Genomic DNA, 22,152 nt, shown 5'->3' with positions numbered 1-22,152 from the left:
TGTTAAATGTTGTTAATCAATTAACCATAATAAATATTAACGACAAATAATTCACTAATTTATAGGGTGCATATTTTTAATTAAAAATGATACCAGTGACCTTTGGGAAGTGACACATTTTCAATTGGTAAAATTAGATCTGCATAAAACCATAAAACTAATTTTTGATGGAAATTAGACAAAGAACTCTTGCAAGTTAGTGTAGTTATCTGCTACAACCAAGGTATTCCTTTTCAACATTCCAAGCACCCCTCATTTATTAAGTTTAACATGCTAGTGCAGCACCAAAAAATGCCATATTAAAAGACATCGTCACTTGAAGATTAGGAATTCTATAATATATATTGAGCACAAAATATTTACATCTATCCCTCTAATAAATAACATTAAACAGAAATCAGTTACAGAGTTCCTTGGAGTGCCAGTGCTTTGATCTCAAAATTGCATATATTGATACAATTGCCAGAGGAGAGTTGTTAAGTACATGAGACTCGCGAACTGTCAAATCAGGTGGAAATCCTTCAGAGCAGCCACTGTCATGACTCATGGTAGATGAAAGTCCCCGTAGAAAACAATATTGACCAGCATAATCACATCAATTATATCCTCTGAAAAATTAAAATCTAATGCTAGCTCTGGTCAAGTTTGCTTTTCCTATTCATCAAGTCATGGTAGTATAGCAGCACGCACATAGGTTGACCAAGAATACTGAATATGAACCAAAAAATCATATTTCCGACCTGGAATGAAGAAAATTACAAATTAAAGAACCAATGTATCAAATTCAATATGATGGAGTTATAAGATACATTATTAACGACATGTTTAGATAGCAGACGTACCATTGAGTTTCTGAATTTATTTTGCAGATAATTGGTGATCAAGACCAAAGGAACCTAGAAAGAAGGCATTCATTATCATGTCAACTGAACCAAAAATATAGATGATATCATAATCATCAACTACTCCAAAGTAACATGTCACCAATTCATTAGAGAATATTTCTTTCGTTGGGCCATAAAAAAAAAGGAAAAAAAAAACTTCCCTTTTTCTTTCATTATTGGCTAGCCTTCACCTTCTTCGTAGGGACAAGGGGAGAAGTTTGGTTGCTTGGAAATTTGTGTTAATTTTACTATAATATGTGCTAGTTTAGTAATAGCAGAGGGGGAAACCGAAGCATAATATGGTAATTTGATTTTACCTGAAACATAATTCCACAAAAAGCCCAAAATTTGAATATGTGGCAAGGAACAGCAATGCACAGCTGCACTCAGTTGAAATATAAATCATGAGAAAATTTGTGAATCTGTCTTTGGCAATAAAATTATCAAATTATTCATAATTGCAGATGTACATTTTTTTAAGAGGAACAAATGACAGGTTTCATTGAATACATAATTACGTGTGCAAAAAAATTACTCATGGCTAAAGAAAGCATCCTTTTAAGTAAATCAAGGGAAATTTTGGTGCTAAAATCAATATTTTAATAACAAATGTAGAAACTAGAAAATGTAACAGTCCATTAGAATTGCCATGTCAATCCATTTTCAGATATGCAAATTCTAGCATCTACACATGCCACACTACAGGTTCCTAGGTAGTTGATATTATGGTAGCTAGCAGCTTAAGGCTAAGGTTTTCAAGCCCCCTTGAGGTTGTAGATAGTTCAAAAACATGTAATGTCTTATACTCATTTCTACCAAATCAGTCTCCACTTTGTATCTATTTTTCAATCCTCTCCCAGAGTCCCAATCTGCTGAAGGGAAATGGGGAGAAAGAATACTCCAAGAATAAATTAAGGCAAGTTTCTTCCTGACTGCATTCAGTGTAGCATGCTGACAACGACAAGCGCTCAAGCAGAACAATCATTATGACATGATACCATAAGAGGAAATGAGATATAGAGAGAGATAAACAACAAACCTCATGGAACAACGCAGAAACCAGGAAGACGATTAAAAGAGCAACACCCTGTACAGCAAATAAAATCAAAATTATAAATATATCTAGAACTCTAAAAAAATAAGAGACCAATAATGTTTGATGAAAGAACTAATAAAAATGTGAGCCACTGACGAAAATCACAAATTTTATCATACAATATACTTTTTAAAATATAAACAAATCCCGTCAGTATAATTACAAATCTATAAATGTTCAATTTATCTAAAATTTAATATATATGGTTATCAAGATAAATATTACATGGTTCATGGTTGGGTTGATGAAATTCAATATTTAGAAAAAATTATCAAATGGAATAGGTATTCAAGACTTCTTGCAATATGTGATTCCTTCTCTCTCTCTCTCTCTTGCACACGCATGTATATGTATATTGATAAGTTTTACAAACCTATTTTTTTAATAGGATAAACATAAGATGTTCATTTCAGTTAAAAGATCATTTTACTGGCAACCTGAGACGATAAGCAAAGGCAGACAACATCCTAAAAGGTGTTTAGAATTAATCAGCTCAAATCCATTCATCAAAAAAGGAGGTGGATGGATTACCTTCGGTATACCAATCCTTAAACATGGAAAATACAGGTGGCGGATCATCCATTTGTGAACAGGCTGCAATTTAAAAAAATCCACTCAGTTGTATACAAATGATTTTGAACTACACATGGAGATAAATAATCAATGATATGCTCTGATGGGTGGTTTTAGAAACCATTATTCAGCATCAGATGGAAAGCTAAGCATAATAGATGGCAAAAAACTATAACTTCTCATTCTTCCTTTTGTCAAGATAGTCTCTGAGTTGTCACTCAATCATCATTATACACTAGTGGGATAATTATATCATGTATATATAAATGTTCACATGAATTTCATCCCCACAAAAGACCTGCTAACATTCATCAAAATTAAGTTTGAAAAAGAGACATACCATATTCCACATCCTCCAATACTGATGGCAGCAGTAGCAGCAGCACAAATATATAGAGACACAAAGGCAACAAGTCACAAATCCTCTCTATGAATGATTGAAAGGACTCCAAGTAAACAACTAATATCAGGATCAAGAACTTACATCTTCAACAGTTTTAGCATTCCACCAATCCTTGTAGAATTCACGGTCGCCAAATCGAAGAAGCTCTGCCAGTATATTTAACCTACATTGCAACAGACACCCCAAGGATAAGCTGCCTCAGATATTAACCAAATCTTAAAAAATCAAAGCTGAACTTTTTTCTAATATTCACAAATAAGACACGCAGATCAGCACTCATGCATGCACAAATAGATCTAGTATTTTTTAAAGAATAATTTTATTAAAGAGAAGAAAAGGAAAAAGGGCATTGATGATGAATAAAATATGTTCATTGGCCACAGGAAAATTACACAAATTCATCAATAAAATAAAGCTCTTAAATTCTTTTGTGCATCAATAGTCTCTACATAAAAAATAAGGCTGTAACTTAACCAATAGCCACTACATGCACACCTCTAAATCAGCTAGATCTTTGCATCAATGATGCAGTTACAGTAGAGGGTGTTTAGGAAGGTGGATATCACTTCATGGATGGTTTGAAGATTAATCAATTACAAACAGACTTATAATGGCATCACCATCAGAAAATTGCCAGGATACAAAATTTGAGGCTTTAACTAACACAAGAAACTAGAGCTACAATTATTCAATTTATAGCAATTGAGAATAATTTCACACTAATATCTTATAAAATACACACACACACATACATGTTGAACCAAACAAGAGGTGGAATACCAAAGGTGGAAAAAGCAATAGAACATGCAGAGCCACACATATAAGTTTGGAACAGAAAGCTTCAGAACTCTCTCAATGGCATAAAGAAGATATCCCTTCAAAGGATGCTGTGAATTTTGTACAATAGGATTAATGTACTGCAAAATTACAAAGTCAAAACAATTTTAGAATACTTGTATGATTGGTGAAATAAACTAAAAAAAATGCACAAAAAGAAAATAAAGGTAGAAATGAACACAATTGATTAACGGGTACTGCTTACTTGCTCTATTATAAATCCCATAACTCCTGTAAATATTATCAGCTTGACAAGTTGACGGACCACCCAACCCTTTCGAATGTATGGTGTTCGAGGATAGTTTGTCTGAAACAGTAGTTCATAACACAAAACATGCACATAAAAAAGTGAGAAATTATACTCTGGAAAAAAAACAAACAAATTCAATTCTTGTAGAGATACTTTATGCAGGAAAATAAGCAAACAAATGAACTGTAGAAACCTGCTTAGACTATCAAGCAAAATTCTGAAACTTAGGATAAACACTAAAATTAATAGATGTCATCATCAGTAATCCAGAATTCTCACTAAGTGCCAGAGATGTATGTTACATATAAATTTTCATGCCAGCAAGTAATGAAATACCAGTCCCTAAAAAGATTCTTAGCTTCTAGGCATAATAATGAGAAGCAAGCACCAGGATAGAACACAACTGGGTCAGCTTCCTTCCCCCTCCCCCCTCTCTCAAAAAGCAAGATTGAGGAAGAGACTAACAGATTGTGGCTACAAACTAGCAGATTATAGGATGCAACAGGAAAATATGATGGGAATTTTGTAAAAATGGGAAGTACAGGAGGAGTTAGGGAAAGAATTTAGGGATTTCTGCTATAGATTTCGTTAGACAATATTTGATGCTACAAAATGTTAGGTTTGAAAGGGTGTACCAAGAAAATAAAATAGAGTATTTCAACATAGGTGTGTGAGGTCAAGTGGCCAATGTTTGAAGATGGAAAGGAAAGATAGGATAATAAATGGAGACATATGCCGAAAGATAATTAAAGTAATATGTGTGCAAGTGTCAGGAGTGGGATGGTTAGAGTAATTAGTTTGATAGTGGGGGGGAGAAGGAATCATTCAGGTTTGTTGAGATTGGTAAAAGTTGAGCAATATATAGGAGGATATTGGGGCAGTGGGTGGGAATCATTCAGATTTCTTCGCATTTGTAAACTAAGCATTTGCTCTGTTGTGAAAGGGATGAAATCAGTGGAAAAGAACTATCTCCTTTTCTTTGTTGTTATTCACAATTCAATACAATTAGCATTCTTTTATCATATTCTGTTTCTGGGTTGCTAACAGCATCCCTGATTATAGACTAACTAAAAATCTCAGACATAATCCACATCAAAGATATATGGGCAAGTTAGTCCACATGATTGTGCCTATAAGCATTGTGATGGGAGAAAAACGAATGAAAATGTCAAACAAAATAGGTGAATCTAAATGAGGCAATAACGGAAAATAAAAAGAAATTGCTTCAAAAAATTAACTAAACCACTTGAAAGTACTGCTACCTGGTAACATAATGTAGGAGCAACCATGAAGTACACCAAGCTCTTGAAGCTCACATTGTAAGGATAGTCCACATTCACAGTATTGGGCAATGCTTCTCCCTATAATGCAGGAAACATGTTTGAATAACGGGGATAACAAATTGTTTATCTATCACATATTTACACATATGAAGAGATAATCACCCAGACACATGGAAGTAATGCAGGGGAAAACAGGGTGGAAGTAATTTGAATGAAGATGAAATAAAACTGTACTTTAGCACATGGAAGTTTTAAGAGAACATGATCCATAGGCTACAGCTTAGTCAAGCAGGATGCTCCTGTTTAAAAACTAATCATCACATACATTGTACAACATATTGTCATCCTTAAAGTATGAATGATACAAATAAGCGCAAATGACATTATGCAATGGTTATAGGTATTTCTGTTTCAAGAGTTGGATCAACAGTTAAAATTAAAGCCATGAAACAAGTAGCTGGGAAATTAAAATTGAAATTAGGGAATTAGAAGCTATTGCACAATTTGTGTCTGATCTTGATAAAGCTACTCAAAATCAATTGGCAAAGAGGTCAATGATTGCATGAGTTGCTTAAATACTGACTTACAAATGGTACTTAAAATATTACCTTTTCAATTGATTTGGCAAGTGCTCTCATATCATAGTTTGTATGTGCATAAGACACCAATTTTAACCATACAATGCAAGCAAATAGCATTAACGTGACACCTGACAGAAAAGCAGAATCACACCTGCAAAGAAATGGTACAAGTTAGCAATCATCTTTTTGGCATATATCTATGAAATGACTAAGCATATACAACTGTAAAATTATTTTATCCCTCAGTAGCCATCATTATTACTAAAGCTATCTGTGAATAATTTGCAAGACAACTCAATCAGGTTCAAAGTTCACCCTTGGGCTCTAAATCTCTTCTCAAATAATAATAATAATAATATATATTGATATATATTTTTTAAAATTTCAATGCAGGATAATGACAAATTTTTATAATTATAACATGGTTGTTAAACTCACGTTTTAACATGTAAGCTCATGAGTTTACAATCCCAAGCAAGGAAATAGTGTCAAATTGCATGTAAACTTATTTTTAGGTAAACATTAATGAACTCGCTACCCGATTCAACAAGTTTAACAAAAGAAAAGGAAAATCACATTTTTCTCACCAACATGACACTCTTTGGAATTAAGGCACCGCTTTTCTTCCCTCTACACAAGTTGCAAAACACCACATTTGGAATAAGGGCAACAAATAATGTTGTCGTTGTATGATTTGGCTATTTAAGTATGCTCTAAGTTTGTTATGGTAGCTTTTTAAATATTATTTTTGCATGATATAGACTCTTAGGAGTTTATAGATGTTATGAGTTCACAGCAAACTCAGTGTTTGACAACCTTGATTATAACACCATTATCAATTTAAAGTAATATTCTATTAGCAAATTCTTCTAAAATAGACACACAAGCAACCACAAAAGTCAAAACAAAAAGGTATCTGGTATAAAATTTGAAGAATATACACAAAAGCATTAAACTGACCTGAGAATTACTAAAATAGGATAGCAAAGTGCAGCAGAAGTAATGATTATATGAAGTAGAACAACAACCTGCGATATTAAAGTCAATATAATATTATCATGTATGTAAATATTGAAGATTATATGGTTGAGCAAATGGCACACCACAATTGACCATATTCCAAAACTATTTTAGGTTATGCAGTGAACAAGGCTATAATGTTGTTACAGAACACTTTTTCCTTGAACAAGGCTTTAATGTTGTTACAGATCACTTTTTCCTTGAGCAATCTAATAGAAAACTCATTCAGCCGGATCACTTACAGGTTCAGAAAAATATTTTTGTTGTGCCAACTTTTCCACTATAAAGGCAGCAAAAGGAAATACAGCAAGAGTAAGACTGCAAGCAAAGCACAACCACTTACTGTTAAATAGCATCTTAAGAAACAATTCTCAAAAGAATTACAAAACAACTAGTTTATCCTCAAGGGACTTCATCACGCTTTTTACCAACACATGAAGAGGGGCCAGTCTAGCAACGATTTTGGACTAAACCAAAATCCATACTTGATCAACAAACCGTACTGCAGGTCAAACAGAACACATATTCAGAATCGTCAAAATTAAGGGCATAATTGTTGCAGGTGAATGCACAATTAAACATGGAAGAGGCAAACCTTCATTAAATTCTCGATGATAAGTCGGCTATTAACGGCAACAAGCACTACTATACAGAGATTGAAGAGGCCCGCGTGACTCTGCAGCTGATTGAATAATTAGTACACAAATACAATTACATAGTCAGCACTGCACACCTATTTATAACCACACTCCCACCCCCCATCGCATTCAATTCATAACATAAAATAAAAAACCAAGTTCTACTAACTAGCGCATACTTATTAACGTTCCAGTTTCAACGAGTTTAAGACTATAATTCGCTTGCATTCACGGTTCATGTATTCAACTTTTTATTAGACAGAACGGGAATGAAACGAAGCGGTTCGGTTCAGTTAAGTTCTAATTAGTTCCACAAATTAACGGCGAAAACCTGACGGAAAATGTTGTCGGAGCTAAGCGGACTTTCCTTCACTCTGCGATGAGCAGGAACGGAAGCGCGGTACACGAATTTGAGAGCCGAAACATCAGGCACTTGTCTTTGCTCTGCTTCTCGATTGCCAACGGGGAGTTGCTCGCTGCTGATGGAGTCGTCGGAGCCGGAATCCTTGACCAACTCCTCGCCGGAACTCTCGCCTTCGACCGTCGCAGAGGAGTGGAAGAGGCCATCGGCGGCGGAGGCGCTGGTCCTTCGGCGCACGGAAGAGTGGTTGAGACCATTGGTGACACTTTGAGGCTCACCAGAAATCGCCATCGGAGTAGAAAAGCGAACGACTCTTACTCTGCCGTATCTCCACAAAACAGTTTTATTACTATTCTTTAATAACAATATAAAAAGGAAAGAACGAATAACAATGAAAATTGATTTAGTAATTTATTGAAAGTAGGGAGAAAGAGGAAGATGGTAAGTGTTGCGGTGGTGTTGTGTTCATGCACGAAGACAATGAGAGAGTGAGATAATGGAATCTGATTCGTATAAATGAAGAAAAGCGGTGGTGGAACCCTAGGCCTGGCCCATTCCTAGTACATTAACAATATTTTATACGTTTGCAAAAGAAAATTAGGGTAATTAACGAAACTGCAAAAGGGAACGGTGGTGAATGGAGACAGAGGAAGAGAAACCCACATCACATCGTGTTCTTCAAGTTGACACGTAACGTAAGCGATCGTAACTTCATTTCTTAATCGCTGGTACTAAGTAAGTAAATTCGTCGACACGTCTTCGTCTTCCAATTCTCATTCGGGTCGGTTCCATTTTGTTTCATTCCTCTACGCTAGATTCCCTCTCCTTCTTCTTCATTTCTCTTACTTTGACTAATGTTCATCCTCGTTCTTCCTTAATCTACTCATTTTTCTAATTAATTACTCTTCTCGCGTTGACGTAATATGACTTCACAATTATTCAACGTCAGGGTTAAATAGGATTTGTCATTATATTAAGGAATTCTATAATTATTTGTTCCAATATTTGGTTAAATCACGTGATTAAAGTTTAGTTTGGATGTATATTAATACGTGCTAAAATTGAATATTTTTTTGTATGTGTTTCATTTATAATTTTAAAAAAGAAATACTATAGTTGTTTTTTAAATCTCAAATTTACCGTTACATTTTTATGTACATTATTTTAATATTACTGTGTATTAATATATAATGTTGTGTTTATAAATATGATATATAATTAATTTTATGAAAAATTTTATATTAATGTTAACAATATAGTTAAATATTTTATTCATTGATTATAATATATTATTAGATGATTATTTTTATATTAATAAAAAATATTATTAAAAACATAATTATGATAAAGTTAATATATAAAAATAGATACTAATTATGGTTTAAGTTGAATTTGATGGGGAAAAAAAAATACCAAACTAACCCAACTTGAGTGTGAATAAATTTTCATGAGCTGAAACGCAATTCTTCTCTTTTCCTTCATTTACTCTAATCAACGAAATAGTATAAAATTATAACTCTCTTCTTTTACAGACTCTTTCTGTCCATTTGTTCTCTACTCATTATGTTCTCCCAAATCAAACAAAGCACATGTCTTCAAACTCAGCTTTTGACAAAAGATAAAAGCAACGGAAATAACAGTGACCAAAATAGAAATTGAAAATTTTCTAAAGTATATAATATAACTTGTTTTCTTTTACCGATTGTTTCTGCCCATTTGAAACAAAGCATTGCATGTCTCAAAACTTAGCTTTTGAGAAAAGATACTGGGAACGGAAATAACAGCTACCAAAATGAAAAATGATACTATTTTACAAGTAAAACTAATATAAAGTTGCTGAGGGAGAGGAAAACAATTAATTGCTCCGTCAACCATCAGTGTTTCTATCATGTTTCAACTGCAACCACATATGGTACCAACTGCCCAACTGTAAAAAAGAATCTCCAAATTGATAAATAAACAAGGTATGCGTTAATGTTTTTCATATCACGGAAGCTAAAACAGCATAAAAAGGGCAACTTAACGTAGAAAAGTGATGGAGGAAATGTTTTCTTGGCTTGCAATTGTTGCCGCCACCTCCATCAATGGAACATCAATCAGTATAACAACTCTTTTTCAATCGGGAAAGCAGATAGGTTCATATCGCCCATATTATTTAATAACATAATATGATTATGTTAAAAAATATATATAATTTTTATTAAATTTATTAATTAGATTTATAATTGATCAAAGTAAGTTTGCACTCAATAAAAATATTTTTTCTCTTTACTTATTATATAATTATATCACATTATTTATCAAAATGGGAAGATTTAAATTCTCTTTAAATTAACAAAATAATATAAATTAATATTTGGATTGATTCAAATAATTGAAAATTAAAGCAAACTAACATGAAATGACAGTAGTTGTCATTTCGTTTATGATTATTTTTCTTTTCCCTTGCATGAATGATGAAATGAAATTTAAACTTTGTTTAGAATTAATGTAAAGCCCACCGTAATTTTAATCTTTCCGATTTGAAGACAAAAAGATGAAAAGAAGAGGGAGTTTTGTCATAATAATCAAACTGTTATTTTATTTTATTAGAAGAATAAGAAAATTATTTAATATAATTATTTATATTTTTCTATCCAACCAAACAAGTAAAGAAAAAAAGTTCAATTCATTTCCTTTTTATTTAATATAATAAACCCTTTACTCTGTTCTAAAAAATAAAATAGTTTTAAATTATATCATAATAATTTTATTTTATTCAATTCCATTTCGTCTCAATCCACATTTTCATTTTATCATCAAGGATCTTACTAACTAGTGTCTTTAAGATAGTGATTAAAGAACTAATAAATAATTTTTTTTAATTAAAATTTATGTTTAAATGAATTAAAAAATACATGAAAATGAATATATTTTTAATTCCTTAACTAGTGTTCTAATATCTTAAATACAAAGGTTAGCATTTTTCTATCATTAAAAATCAAACAATCGGACGTTTACACGTCTCAAAACATGAAACGTGGAAGTAAACGATCACCCGTCCCGAAGCATGAAACGAAGAATTTATTCCATTCGCATTCAATGTCCATGCGTGTTCTTTTGAACTGATAACCAAGGCTTTGCTTGTACATTTACCAAAAACTCAGGACACCTAGAATCGAAAAAAATAATTGTTCTCATTAAATGTGCTTTGTAATTCATGCACATTTAATCTAAACCGTAGATAATGTATTATTTCATGCTCCACTTGATCAACGTAGTCCCAAAAGGGCTCCAAACATACTCCAAATGTTTTAAATTAAAGCACATGATCAAATGTAAAAAAAGCCTTCATCTCAAACGCCACACTTCAGCCATAGCATTAGTTCCAAATAAAAATAAAAATACATGAATGCATTTGACGTAAAGTAATCAAACGTAAAACAGAAAATTTGAGTCCTAAAATGTGCAGCGACAGTACCAATTTGGCCAATAATGGGATTCCACATAGCAAGTAGTTAACACTTGGATATTCAGACAACTGACAATTTAAATTAAATTACTAAGCCTATTAAACAAGGTTTTAAGAGCGGAAATACAACCAAAGAAAGGAAAAAGGGGGGGGGGGGGAGAAGAGGGGGAGAAACATTACATAACACTTCCCAAACGCAGATTAATGTCATCTAGTAAGATGGAGGACAAAATCTCATCAGAGGAGCTCAGCAACATTTGATGGCAGCTCCTCGACTACCACGTTGTAAAACTTCTGGATGTCAAACAGCATTTTTTCATCGTCCTTCGTGACAAAGTTGATGGCAACACCTTTCCTGCCAAACCTCCCACTTCGACCAATGCGATGAAGATAGTTCTCAGGCTGTGTAGGGAGATCATAATTTATAACTAGAGACACTTGTTGGACATCAATACCACGAGCCAAAAGATCAGTAGTTATTAAAACACGGGAAGACCCAGAACGGAATTCACGCATAATAATGTCCCTGGTATTCTGGTCCATGTCTCCATGGGTTGCAGAGACAGTGTGGTCTCGGCTTCTCATTTTGTCAGTCAACCAATCGACTTTCCTTCTGGTGTTTACAAAAATGACACTCTGAGTGATAGCTAATGTCTCATAAAGATCACAGAGTGTGTCCAGCTTCCATTCCTCTCTCTCAACGTTGACATAAAACTGCTTAATACCTTCCAAAGTGAGCTCATCACGTTTCACAAGGATCCTCACAGGTTTGTTCATAAACTTCCTTGTGATCTCAAGGGCCTCAGGAGGCATGGTAGCAGAGAAAACTCCCACTTGAATTTTAGATGGCAGCAGCTGAAATATATCGTAGATCTGATAACAATAAAACCAAGGTTAAAGCAGGCAGTTATACATACATCAATTATTTTAGCACTAAAAACCCAATAGGAACAAGAAATATACACATGAACAGAGAGTTGAAAGTATAAATATTTTAATGATAACAGAAAGAAAATAAAAGAGTTGACATGGATGAGTTTACACATCAATATACAAAAAAACTAAAAAGACAACTGTGGGAAGAAGACAAAAACAGCAAAAAAGTCAATAATATAAAAGTGAAAAAGGACTGAGTGAGTTGTGGACAAGAAAGTACCTGATCTTTAAAACCTCGGGAAAGCATTTCATCAGCCTCATCCAATACAAACATCTTGATGTAATCTGGCTGAAGTGACTGCCTGCGCAGCATATCAAACACACGACCTGGAGTACCAACCACAACATGAACACCACTGGATAGAATGCGTTGGTCTTCACGAACACTAGTACCTCCCACACAAGCATGAACCTTGACACCAAGATAATCACCAAGCGCCCGCATAACTTTCTCAATCTGCTGAGCAAGCTCACGAGTTGGTGCCAAAACCAAGGCCTGGCATTGTGTCAAACTGTAGTCAAGTTGCTGCAGAATACCAGAGCAAAAAGTTGCTGTCTTTCCAGTTCCAGACTGTGCCTGTTGAATAACATCAAGTCCCTTGCAGAAGGGAACTATTCCCCTTTGCTGAATGGCCGATGGCTTTTCAAAACCTAAAGCAATAATCATACAGAGTTTAAAAATCAAAACATTTACCATAAATCAGAAACAGTACAGGACAACAAACACCATTTTTAAAACAATACAGAAGAGTATGGCAAATCCCATGTCTAGTGCTATGCTTACACTAATTAAATTTTGAACAATTCAAAAACATAAGAATTGAAGGCACAACAATGAAAATAAAACTTAAATGGACATCACTAGGAAACCTAAAAGAACATTAAATTTACCATATGCATAAATGCCTCTCAGAAGATTCTCCTGCAAACCCATAGCGTCAAAACTATCATAAACCTCATCATAAGATGTGAAGAATTCCTGTCCATCAGATGTAAGCCTGAAAAAAAAAATCCATCAAAATGAAACAGATAACGTTAACATATTCAATTGCAACCATATATCCAAAAGCAAACGAAAATATTGACAACAATTTCAGTAATAATAAAGAAGACCTTAAAATAAAAATCAGATTAAAACAATAATCCTTACAAGTCGCTCATTTTGGCGTCATATTGACGACCATCGAACTGTGAACCCTCAGCTGCAAGTCCTGCCATGACTGCAACGGAAATAGAATATTAAAAGTTCAATTCAATATAGTCTCAAAAAAATAACAGCTCACAAAAATAAACCATACAGAGGAATAGAAGTGAGCAAGGCATAGACATCTACTATTTATTTACCAAATAAAACGCAGTTTTATAATAATGAAAAACAACGGAAAATAGAAGATGGAACAGAAAGAGGACCTAGAGAATGATGACGGAGCAAAGATTGGGTGAACGGAGTAGGGTTAGGGTTTCCCAAACTCCTCGGATCTACGCCGCGGAGTCGAGGAAAGGAAGAGCGTTGTGGCGATGGTGAATGAAGTGAGTGAGTGTCAAGTGATAAATGAAACGAGGGTTCCTAGGTGTGTTGCGGGACTGTACTCTTTTTTTCTCCCTATTTTGCCCCCAGTCAATGCCCATGGTCAAACTCTCCCTATCCCTTGGGCTTTAGCCCATAAACCTACTTCGCATGTGCTGCGCCTTTAATGCACCTTTATGCACCTTTTTTGAGCATGGAAGCCGAATCAAACGCATGCTTAGATAACACGAAGCAAAATAAAACGAATGTGATATAATTATGTTTTTAGTGCTAATTCATGATTTATTTATTTTGAATGATATGAACTTCAGAATCATGTAGACAAAGAAGTTGGCTGGCCTTTGTTTTTTGGTAAATAAGCTGGGCAATATTTTTCTGGGAATTCAGAAAAAATGAAACTCATAGCATAAACACGTGTCAAACAGAGTATATACAGTTTTCATTTAAATTAATTGATAAAAAAACCTAATCCAGTCATAAATAAAAACTTACAATTCATTTTAAATTATGATGCTTGCAAATAGAAAAAAAAATTATAATACTTGTTGTAAGATGTGTAAATTTGAAAGAATATTTTATATATTTTTTAAAATTAATAAGTATGATTCTTCTAATATCTTTAGTCTTAAATTATTTTTAAAAAATTAGATCGATCTTATTTAATCTTTTCCAGTTTAAATTAAATTAATTATTTTATTTTTATTTTTTAAAGCTAATATTAAAGAAAACAAAAATAAATAAAATTTAACAATTAAACCAGATCAATTCATAATATTGTTATAAATCGATTGAAGTATCACAAAATAACATAATTTAGATAAAATAATTTTGTTTACATCAATATTATAAAATATTTACATTTATTTAATATATACTTTGTAACACAACTCTTAACACTCTTAAGTTAAAATTTTATCTAAGGAGAGAAAAATATTAATATAAATTTAATATATATTACAAGTTAATTCAATTTTGAATATAAAAAAAATTGACCAAACCAATAAAATGTTTTTTAAATTATTTATTTTTTCACTTAAGAATTTATTTAAATTATTTTTTAATCAATTTATTGATTTAAAATAATTTAAATCAATCCTTAAACACCGGTAGATAAGATGTGTTTCTCATTCAGTTCGAGGGCTTTACTTTAGTCAACAAAATGACTCCATTTTAAATTATGATGCTTGCAAATAGAAAAAAAAAATTATAATACTTGTTGTAGGATGTGTAAATTTGAAAGAATATTTTATATATTTTTTTAAAAAAATTATTTTATTTCTTATAAGGATTCATTTAATAGATGTAATAAAAGAATAAGATAAAAAATTTATTTTATCTTATATTATTTTTAATATTTATATAACCGACAATATATAATAAATATATCATAAGAATTTATCCTATCCATCTCTCTTGTATAAAATTTATCTAATTAGATAGCTTATGTTTAAACAAACAAAATAAATTTGATAAAAAAAAAAACACAAAATAACATAATTTTATTTAGTTTATTATCATCAAATGTAAGACCATAAAAATTTATTCTATTTTTATATGTAAAACTTTAAGAAAACAAAAAATAGTCATCAAGATACAAAGTTTTTTTTTTATCATTTAAAATAAAATTCTAACATTTAAGCCCCCAACAACCAATTAAAAAAAGAGAAAGTGTTTTTTTCTAACCACTTCAAGGCATTTTTACAGTTAGGATATATTTTTTAGATGTGTATATATATAAAAAAAAAAAGATAAAAAAATAATAATACAAACAAAAATAAATAAATTTGTATGCCACACATAATGAACTGTTAAATGTTTAACCTCGTAAAAGTCAACCTTAATTATAAACCTAGCTGCCTAAACAGTCATGCAGGGAGAAAGAGAAAAACAAATCTTTCCATTTTTCTGGTAATCCACATAATTCTAAGATATCTACGATTCATCCAATGAAACTTGTTTAGGGCTTGCAATTCTGTAATAAATCCCGGAGCTGGTCATTCATTGAATTGGAAATTGCTTAGGGCTTTTGCCTTGCAATTTCTCAGCTTCGCTTAGGAACATTGGCAACGAAATGTGCACATGTGGCTGCCAAATTGTGAGATAACATCAACAAGACATCCATAACCCCCTACTGCCATAACCTGAAATGAATGATGCAGTAAAACACCCAACATATGTTAAATAAAGCAGATAGTAACAAGGAGCCCGTGCAGCAGGCTTGAGCTGACCAGTTAGTACTAGAACAGAAGGTACTAATCACAACTCAATAGCAATGATTTTAAATGAGTACATACCCCTGCTGGATGTAAGGAGATAGAAAAAGCTGACGGAGGAGCACACTGTATTTGCGAAAGGATCATGCCATTCATGTTGAAGCGATTCAGTAGAGGATCTGCACCAACAGCCAAAATCTGAAAGAGAAGACAAAGATTAACAAGGACTGGGAGATATAAAATTATAGAGAGTACTGATATTATAAGTAATGAGTCAATGTTCAGAAAGAGGTATTCAACATGACAGATACTGAATGATAATTACAATCAATACCGATGGCTGACAAAGGAGTAAATTACGCAAGCATATTTCCACCAGAAAATCTAATAAAAAATTAATATTACTAATAAATTTTGAATATGATATAAACACCTACAAGTTTCTGGTGCATATGACATTGATAGTGACCATAGAATGACCATTTTGAAACAACTGAAGAGATACCAGAGATAGCAACTCACTTGATTATTATCAAATAACATGTCCTGTACACAAGCCCGAGTTGGAATCTTTGATACGCATTCTGAAGCAGGAAGGTTCCAAAGTGATATATTACGTCCACTGCTGCAAGCCTGAATAAAGGTGACAATGGTCCCTTAACTATGTATAAACCGAAACTGCAATTCAATAACATATACACCATATTTTCCCATGCATAGACAAAAAATAGGTAAGAAAGAGGAAAAGAAATTATAAAATAATAGATATGCTCTTACCAACCAGCTCTCACTTGCATCTAAGGCAACACAGCCAACCCATGAAACAGATCCCTTTAACTTCAAATCTTTTGCTGGATCAATCACCTGGGTACACTTTCCACTTTTGCAATCTAGTAAATATGGTAAATAAGGAACAGAAACATAAGTACCCAGTAAAGCTGCACCAATATATTTCAGTAACCAATTAATTTACATCATAAAGTAATATGCTTTATGTAGTTTGTTCTGCTTTAGTAACTTGAGCTAAAAAATTAACAGTACCCCAAATTCGTGCAGTCCCATCCTCTGAACCTGTTATGATCTGAACATTAATCGGAAGGAACCAATAGTTAAAATACTAGACAAATTGTGGGTGGACAAAAAGATTACTAAGTAAGAAAGCAATGGCGACAGAGAAGATGCTTTAGCTGTCAGGGTTTTAAAATAATAACCCACATCTTTTCTATCACCAGAAGAGTAATGGAACTTCAAATAATGTTAATAGTGTAAAGTCTTTTAACATTTTTGGTAGAATACCTATTTCTGTTTCTGCAGAAAAGATATCTAGTTGTTTCAACAGTATATATGTCACATACATGTTAAAAAAATATTAACCTAGTAAAGAGAACATCACATATAGGGAAATTTTTTTTAAATATATTTATTTAATTAACAAAACTCCATCTTATCTTCCACTCTCTTTATTTTATAATAACATTATCTCCACTAGGACTACTACTTTTCCTCTTACATCCATCATTTCTTTCTTAATTGCACATCAACAGGTGTGTGCCTTGTTTTATTTATTATATGTCTTTGAACAAGTATTTATAGAAAAAAGTCAATTCTTACACTTCAAATGCAAACATTCCTGAAAATAGTTGATAAATTAACAGTGTATGGGAGAAACATGATCATTGCTAGATATATAGGGATATTTCTGTTAGTTATATTGTTTCAGTTCTGTATATTTATCTTTATGTGTTGTTTTGTTGTTTAATTCATGTATCTTTATCTGTTATTTCATACTATTTTGTACAGCTGTAAAAATTTGTAAAACAGTTTCCTTTACTTAATTAAATTCAGAGCAGTGTCTGAACATGACGAAAACTCCTTTATTCACCTCTGGGTTTATTTCTTTCGATAAGCAATTACCACTGAGTCAAAATGACAATAAAGTCAAGAGACAAGACCTGGTCAGAGGAGTTGCGAGCAACTATACAATGCAAAAAGTCCAAGTGCCCCTTGAATACCATTTTTACTTTACCAGTTTCCTATAAACAATAACATATTAGTCCAGCATCAACAGAGATACAAATAAAAATAAAGTTATCCCAAAAGAAACTTCCTACACAAGAATTATATTCCCCTTCCATGAATACATACCACATCCCAACAATATGCACAAGAATCACCAGATGCAGCAAAAACAGATCCTCGCTACAACCAAACAAGAAAATATAGACACAAACTCAGTCATGAAATAACAACAAATTATTGTAACAAACAACCAGAACAGTTACAAACCTGAGTATCAGCAGCAATAGCATTATTCTCAGGAATAGGTGAAAGTGCACCCCAGGGACCTCTGAAAGACAAATAGTGTGTGGGTATATAGAGGACAATCAGACAACCAAAAACAGAGAAACAAAGGAACTACTGATACTATATATGCTACAAATTTTCTGCATATGCTCAGATTCAGATTGTGAGAAGAATCCCCTTTTCTGACAGATTTTGGGTCAGGCAAATACCAAAAATGTTAACAATTGTAAAATAAAATAAAATAAACAAGCATTGTAAACACCCAAGTCTATTTCAAAAAATGCCAAACATGGAGCCCACATGAAGAAGAGGATATTCAGATAATAATATACATGAAGTATGATATGAACCAAACAATAGTGAAATCAAGAATGAAAAGGCATCTTCTACTTCTTCAGTACTTATAGAAAATAACTAGCAAACAAAGCTGAGACATGCATCAATTCTCCAAAAACTCACTTGTGTTGAGGATTCACCACATCAAGTACTGGCTTGATATCATTTCCTGAAATATTATGGGATGCCATACATAAGACGTGGAACAAGTCATTAATTCAAAGGGAAAATAAGAAAATAAATGACATAGAATAGGTAATTTGAGGTGAACAGCACAACTCCCTAATCAAATCAAACAAACAATAAGATGGGTATAAGAGGAAAAAAATGTCATACTGAGCTTTAGCCAAACAGAGAAATTTAGCTGAACCATAATTTACTTTTATTTGGGAACAAAGTCAAAATCCTTGCTGCATCACATCAATCACATTGATGTTTTGCATTTAGAATTCTAAATTCTCATTTAAGAAAACAACAATGAGAGATGGAAGATCCTTTTATGAGTCTTATCATGTAGGAAGTATTACTGGTCCATGCTTTGTACTAGTTGTACAACACTAGTACTTAACCCTGAATATTAGTATAAATAGATGTAACAGACTGATATTTTATATCATGCATGTCACATCATCGCTTTATATAATAGTATAATACCATTTGAGTAGTATTTTTCTCTTCTATCTTTTCCGTCTTTAACCTATAATTTAAACAGGAACAAATCTAAGTTCTTATTAACGGTTTCAATTTGATATTAAATGTTCAAAAATGAAATCAATCAGATTTAGTTTTATCATTTGGAAAAGAACAAGACAAGACCAAGGGCCACTTTCTATGATAAAATACTAAGATTCATATGTGAAGAAACAGAGTAATCAAGGGAAAGCAAAGAAGAAAACAAGAATGTAAGTTAAAATTCAATAGCAGCTGCGAGATATATCACCTTGTGAAGAAACAGAATAATTTGAGCTTAAAATTTCCTTCCATCTCCATCCTCGAATCCGACCATCATCACCACAGCTGCAAGACAAAGCTGCTGTCAGGAGATATGTCAAATGGTAATAAACACCCTCAGTTTTATCAATATAAGTGTCGGTTAATATGTTTGATTCATGCATCATGTCACGAACAATCATTTCAGCATGCATACGAATTATATTATATTAACATTTTATATCAAATATTTACACCAAATAAAGGAGAACTATAACATCTGCAAACACATAACTCCCTGAATATCCAGCAAATAGAAATTCCCTTCTCTTTAAAACAAAACCCTTGCATAGAAAGTTCACAAACTTGCTCATCATGCAATTAATTCAATCAAGACCATGACTGTAAATGCATATACACATTAACAAGCACAAATGCATAACATAGAAGTGCACAACGTAAACACAAACTTAAGAATACAAAATTCAAATTTCCAAAACCAGAATGGTAATACCAACATAGCAACTGGAATTCAGATCTATCAACATGTGAAAAAGTATATCATACAAGATAATTAGTACCAAAAAGCCAGATGTTCTCATTTTAAAATTTAAATGGGTGAAACAGAAACTTCTCCTTAGTGGAAAATATGAAGTGACAGAAGCATTCTCACAAACAGAAACATCATGCTCCTATACTTGAGTTTGCCTCTATATGCAATATGCATACACTACGCGCATGGGTATAAGTATCCTAGCGTGGTTCACCATGAGAATAGAGTAGAAGGAGAGAAACAGAGGAACCAGTAAGTGTTCACTGTTCAGGGGTAATTTGAACCTCAGCAACAGAGCATCTTCACCATCACCATAGAATTTGACATCATACGCAGGTCCATCATGCGCTTGAAAGAAGCAATTGGGTTCCGCGAACAATCTAATCCAGAAACACGGCATACGAAAACACAGTTAACCCTAAGACTGATAAATAATTGATTAAGCATAAATTCCGAACCCACACTTACTTATCTTTATCGGCATTCACAAAACCAAAGGGCTGCGACAAATTTAAAAGCATAAGAATCGCTAGTTTCATCGCAAAATAAAATAAAATAAAATTGCTATGAGTGAAATGAAATAACGAGCAGTGAAAACAATTGATAGAATGAAAAATAAATTGAAGATAGTAATGCGTATGTAAGATAGTTAATAGAATACATTATTGAGGTTAGAGGGAGAGATGGAGTAAGAGGCAATGGAACCGTCGCTGGAGGCAACGAGGAGAGTGTGAAGGTTAGGGGTGTAAGGGGGAGCCCAAGCGGTTCGGAAAACGGTTCGGGTTTCAATGTCTCTCTCTTTCAGTACGATTTCCCTGTACGCATCTTCGTCCCAGTTCGTGGCGTCACCGCACACTGTCATGCTCCCGGCACCCTCACTCCGGCTTTCTGCTGCCTTCAGCCACCACGATTCAGCCCCCGTGCATTAGAACCGTACCAACATTCTTTTTTTTTTTTTTTTAATGAAATTTACTCGCAATTTAATAAAATCAAATTGATAATAAAATATATTCTTAATAGTTTTCAGAATTTTAACAGGGAGGTAGGATTAATATGGATTACAATTTTTTTAAGCAATAAAGAATTTAAAATAAAACAAATCTTATTAATTGATTCTATATTATCTGATTTTCATTATTCACGCTTTAATTAAATAAAAAGGGTTATTTGTAACTTAATTATAAACAAATAGTAAATAAAAAAATTTAAGTAAATATAATAGAAGTCAAATATATTAGTTACTAGACAAATAAAGAAGAATGAGTGAAAATAATGGCTTATTTTTTCTATTAAGATCCATTAGGAGTTGTGACTATAAATTATAATATTATAAAGGGTGTAGGTATAACTTTACCTTTCTATATTAAATTTAATATGCCTAACAATACATAGGTTGGAGTGAGATAAGGGAAAATTTATTTTAATATTGTAAATAAAAAAACAATTGACCAATTTATAGTTCATGAGAAACTATTTCTCACTTTGGAGTTTTTTGGGTTACATGGCAAGAAGTTTCGTCATATTGTTTGGCAAAAATATTTTTTTATTATTATCCTTAATTAAATTTGGCAACTCTCATGACGAAATTTATAGAAATTTGATATGTGTCGCGAATAGAAGAATTTCACATATTTGATGGTAAAAATATTTTTCTGAATTTAATTTTAAATAAATTTTGCCACAAAATTGATGAAACAAATGAGAACATGACATGTGTCAACATTTTGCTTAATTTCATGATTTTAGTGGTGAAATTGGTACAAAATTTTTGCAAATTATATGGCAAAATTTAAACCTTATATATACTCCATCCCCCCTCTCATTTCTTCACCGTTGGCGAGCAAATTAGAAGAAAATTAGGTATATTTATTTTAATAATTTTATTATTTAATTTTTATTACATGAATTTAGTTATTTTTAATTAAAAATTGTGAAATTAATTAATTAATGAGTAGTTTTTTTATTTATGTTAATT

The 22,152-nt window shown here is 32.5% G+C and overlaps 2 protein-coding genes across 5 annotated transcripts; both read right to left on the bottom strand.

Moving 5' to 3' along the window:
• Positions 1 to 234: 234 nt before the first annotated feature.
• Positions 235 to 8,775, bottom strand: LOC113846417 (diacylglycerol O-acyltransferase 1A-like). 4 transcript variants are annotated; one of them, XM_027474659.1, is made up of 17 exons: positions 8,590 to 8,775; positions 7,897 to 8,245; positions 7,523 to 7,609; positions 7,356 to 7,429; positions 7,170 to 7,245; positions 6,868 to 6,935; positions 5,935 to 6,058; positions 5,306 to 5,404; positions 3,999 to 4,100; positions 3,737 to 3,873; positions 3,038 to 3,119; positions 2,894 to 2,914; positions 2,512 to 2,574; positions 1,924 to 1,971; positions 1,202 to 1,264; positions 843 to 896; positions 235 to 740 (listed from the first exon to the last, which is right to left on the bottom strand). In XM_027474659.1, the coding sequence occupies exons 2-17, from the start codon at positions 8,215 to 8,217 to the stop codon at positions 630 to 632; spliced, it is 1,530 nt and encodes a 509-aa protein (XP_027330460.1). In that variant the 5' UTR covers positions 8,218 to 8,245; positions 8,590 to 8,775; the 3' UTR covers positions 235 to 629. The 4 variants fall into 4 exon arrangements, with proteins under 4 accessions (XP_027330460.1, XP_027330463.1, XP_027330464.1 ...); XM_027474662.1 differs by having other exon boundaries at positions 256 to 740; positions 7,523 to 7,603; positions 7,897 to 8,483; positions 8,590 to 8,770; XM_027474663.1 differs by having other exon boundaries at positions 256 to 740; positions 7,523 to 7,603; positions 8,543 to 8,748.
• A 2,470-nt stretch (positions 8,776 to 11,245) lies between these two features.
• Positions 11,246 to 21,078, bottom strand: LOC113874736 (DEAD-box ATP-dependent RNA helicase 3, chloroplastic-like). The gene is made up of 19 exons (XM_027512950.1): positions 20,839 to 21,078; positions 20,646 to 20,677; positions 20,462 to 20,557; positions 19,635 to 19,711; positions 18,818 to 18,863; positions 18,341 to 18,401; positions 18,200 to 18,253; positions 18,007 to 18,087; positions 17,096 to 17,135; positions 16,832 to 16,944; positions 16,577 to 16,687; positions 16,136 to 16,252; positions 15,901 to 15,982; positions 15,639 to 15,694; positions 13,724 to 13,880; positions 13,464 to 13,533; positions 13,205 to 13,311; positions 12,534 to 12,964; positions 11,246 to 12,250 (listed from the first exon to the last, which is right to left on the bottom strand). The coding sequence occupies exons 1-19, from the start codon at positions 21,037 to 21,039 to the stop codon at positions 11,615 to 11,617; spliced, it is 2,568 nt and encodes an 855-aa protein (XP_027368751.1). The 5' UTR covers positions 21,040 to 21,078; the 3' UTR covers positions 11,246 to 11,614.
• Between the last annotated feature and the right edge of the window lie 1,074 nt (positions 21,079 to 22,152).

The sequence above is a fragment of the Abrus precatorius genome, unplaced genomic scaffold (assembly GCF_003935025.1).
Source record: "Abrus precatorius isolate BTA unplaced genomic scaffold, Abrus_2018 Scaffold8, whole genome shotgun sequence".
Classification (NCBI taxonomy): domain Eukaryota; kingdom Viridiplantae; phylum Streptophyta; class Magnoliopsida; order Fabales; family Fabaceae; genus Abrus; species Abrus precatorius.
The sequence above is the reverse complement of the archived record's forward strand: the minus strand, read 5'-3'. Positions and strand labels throughout refer to the sequence as shown.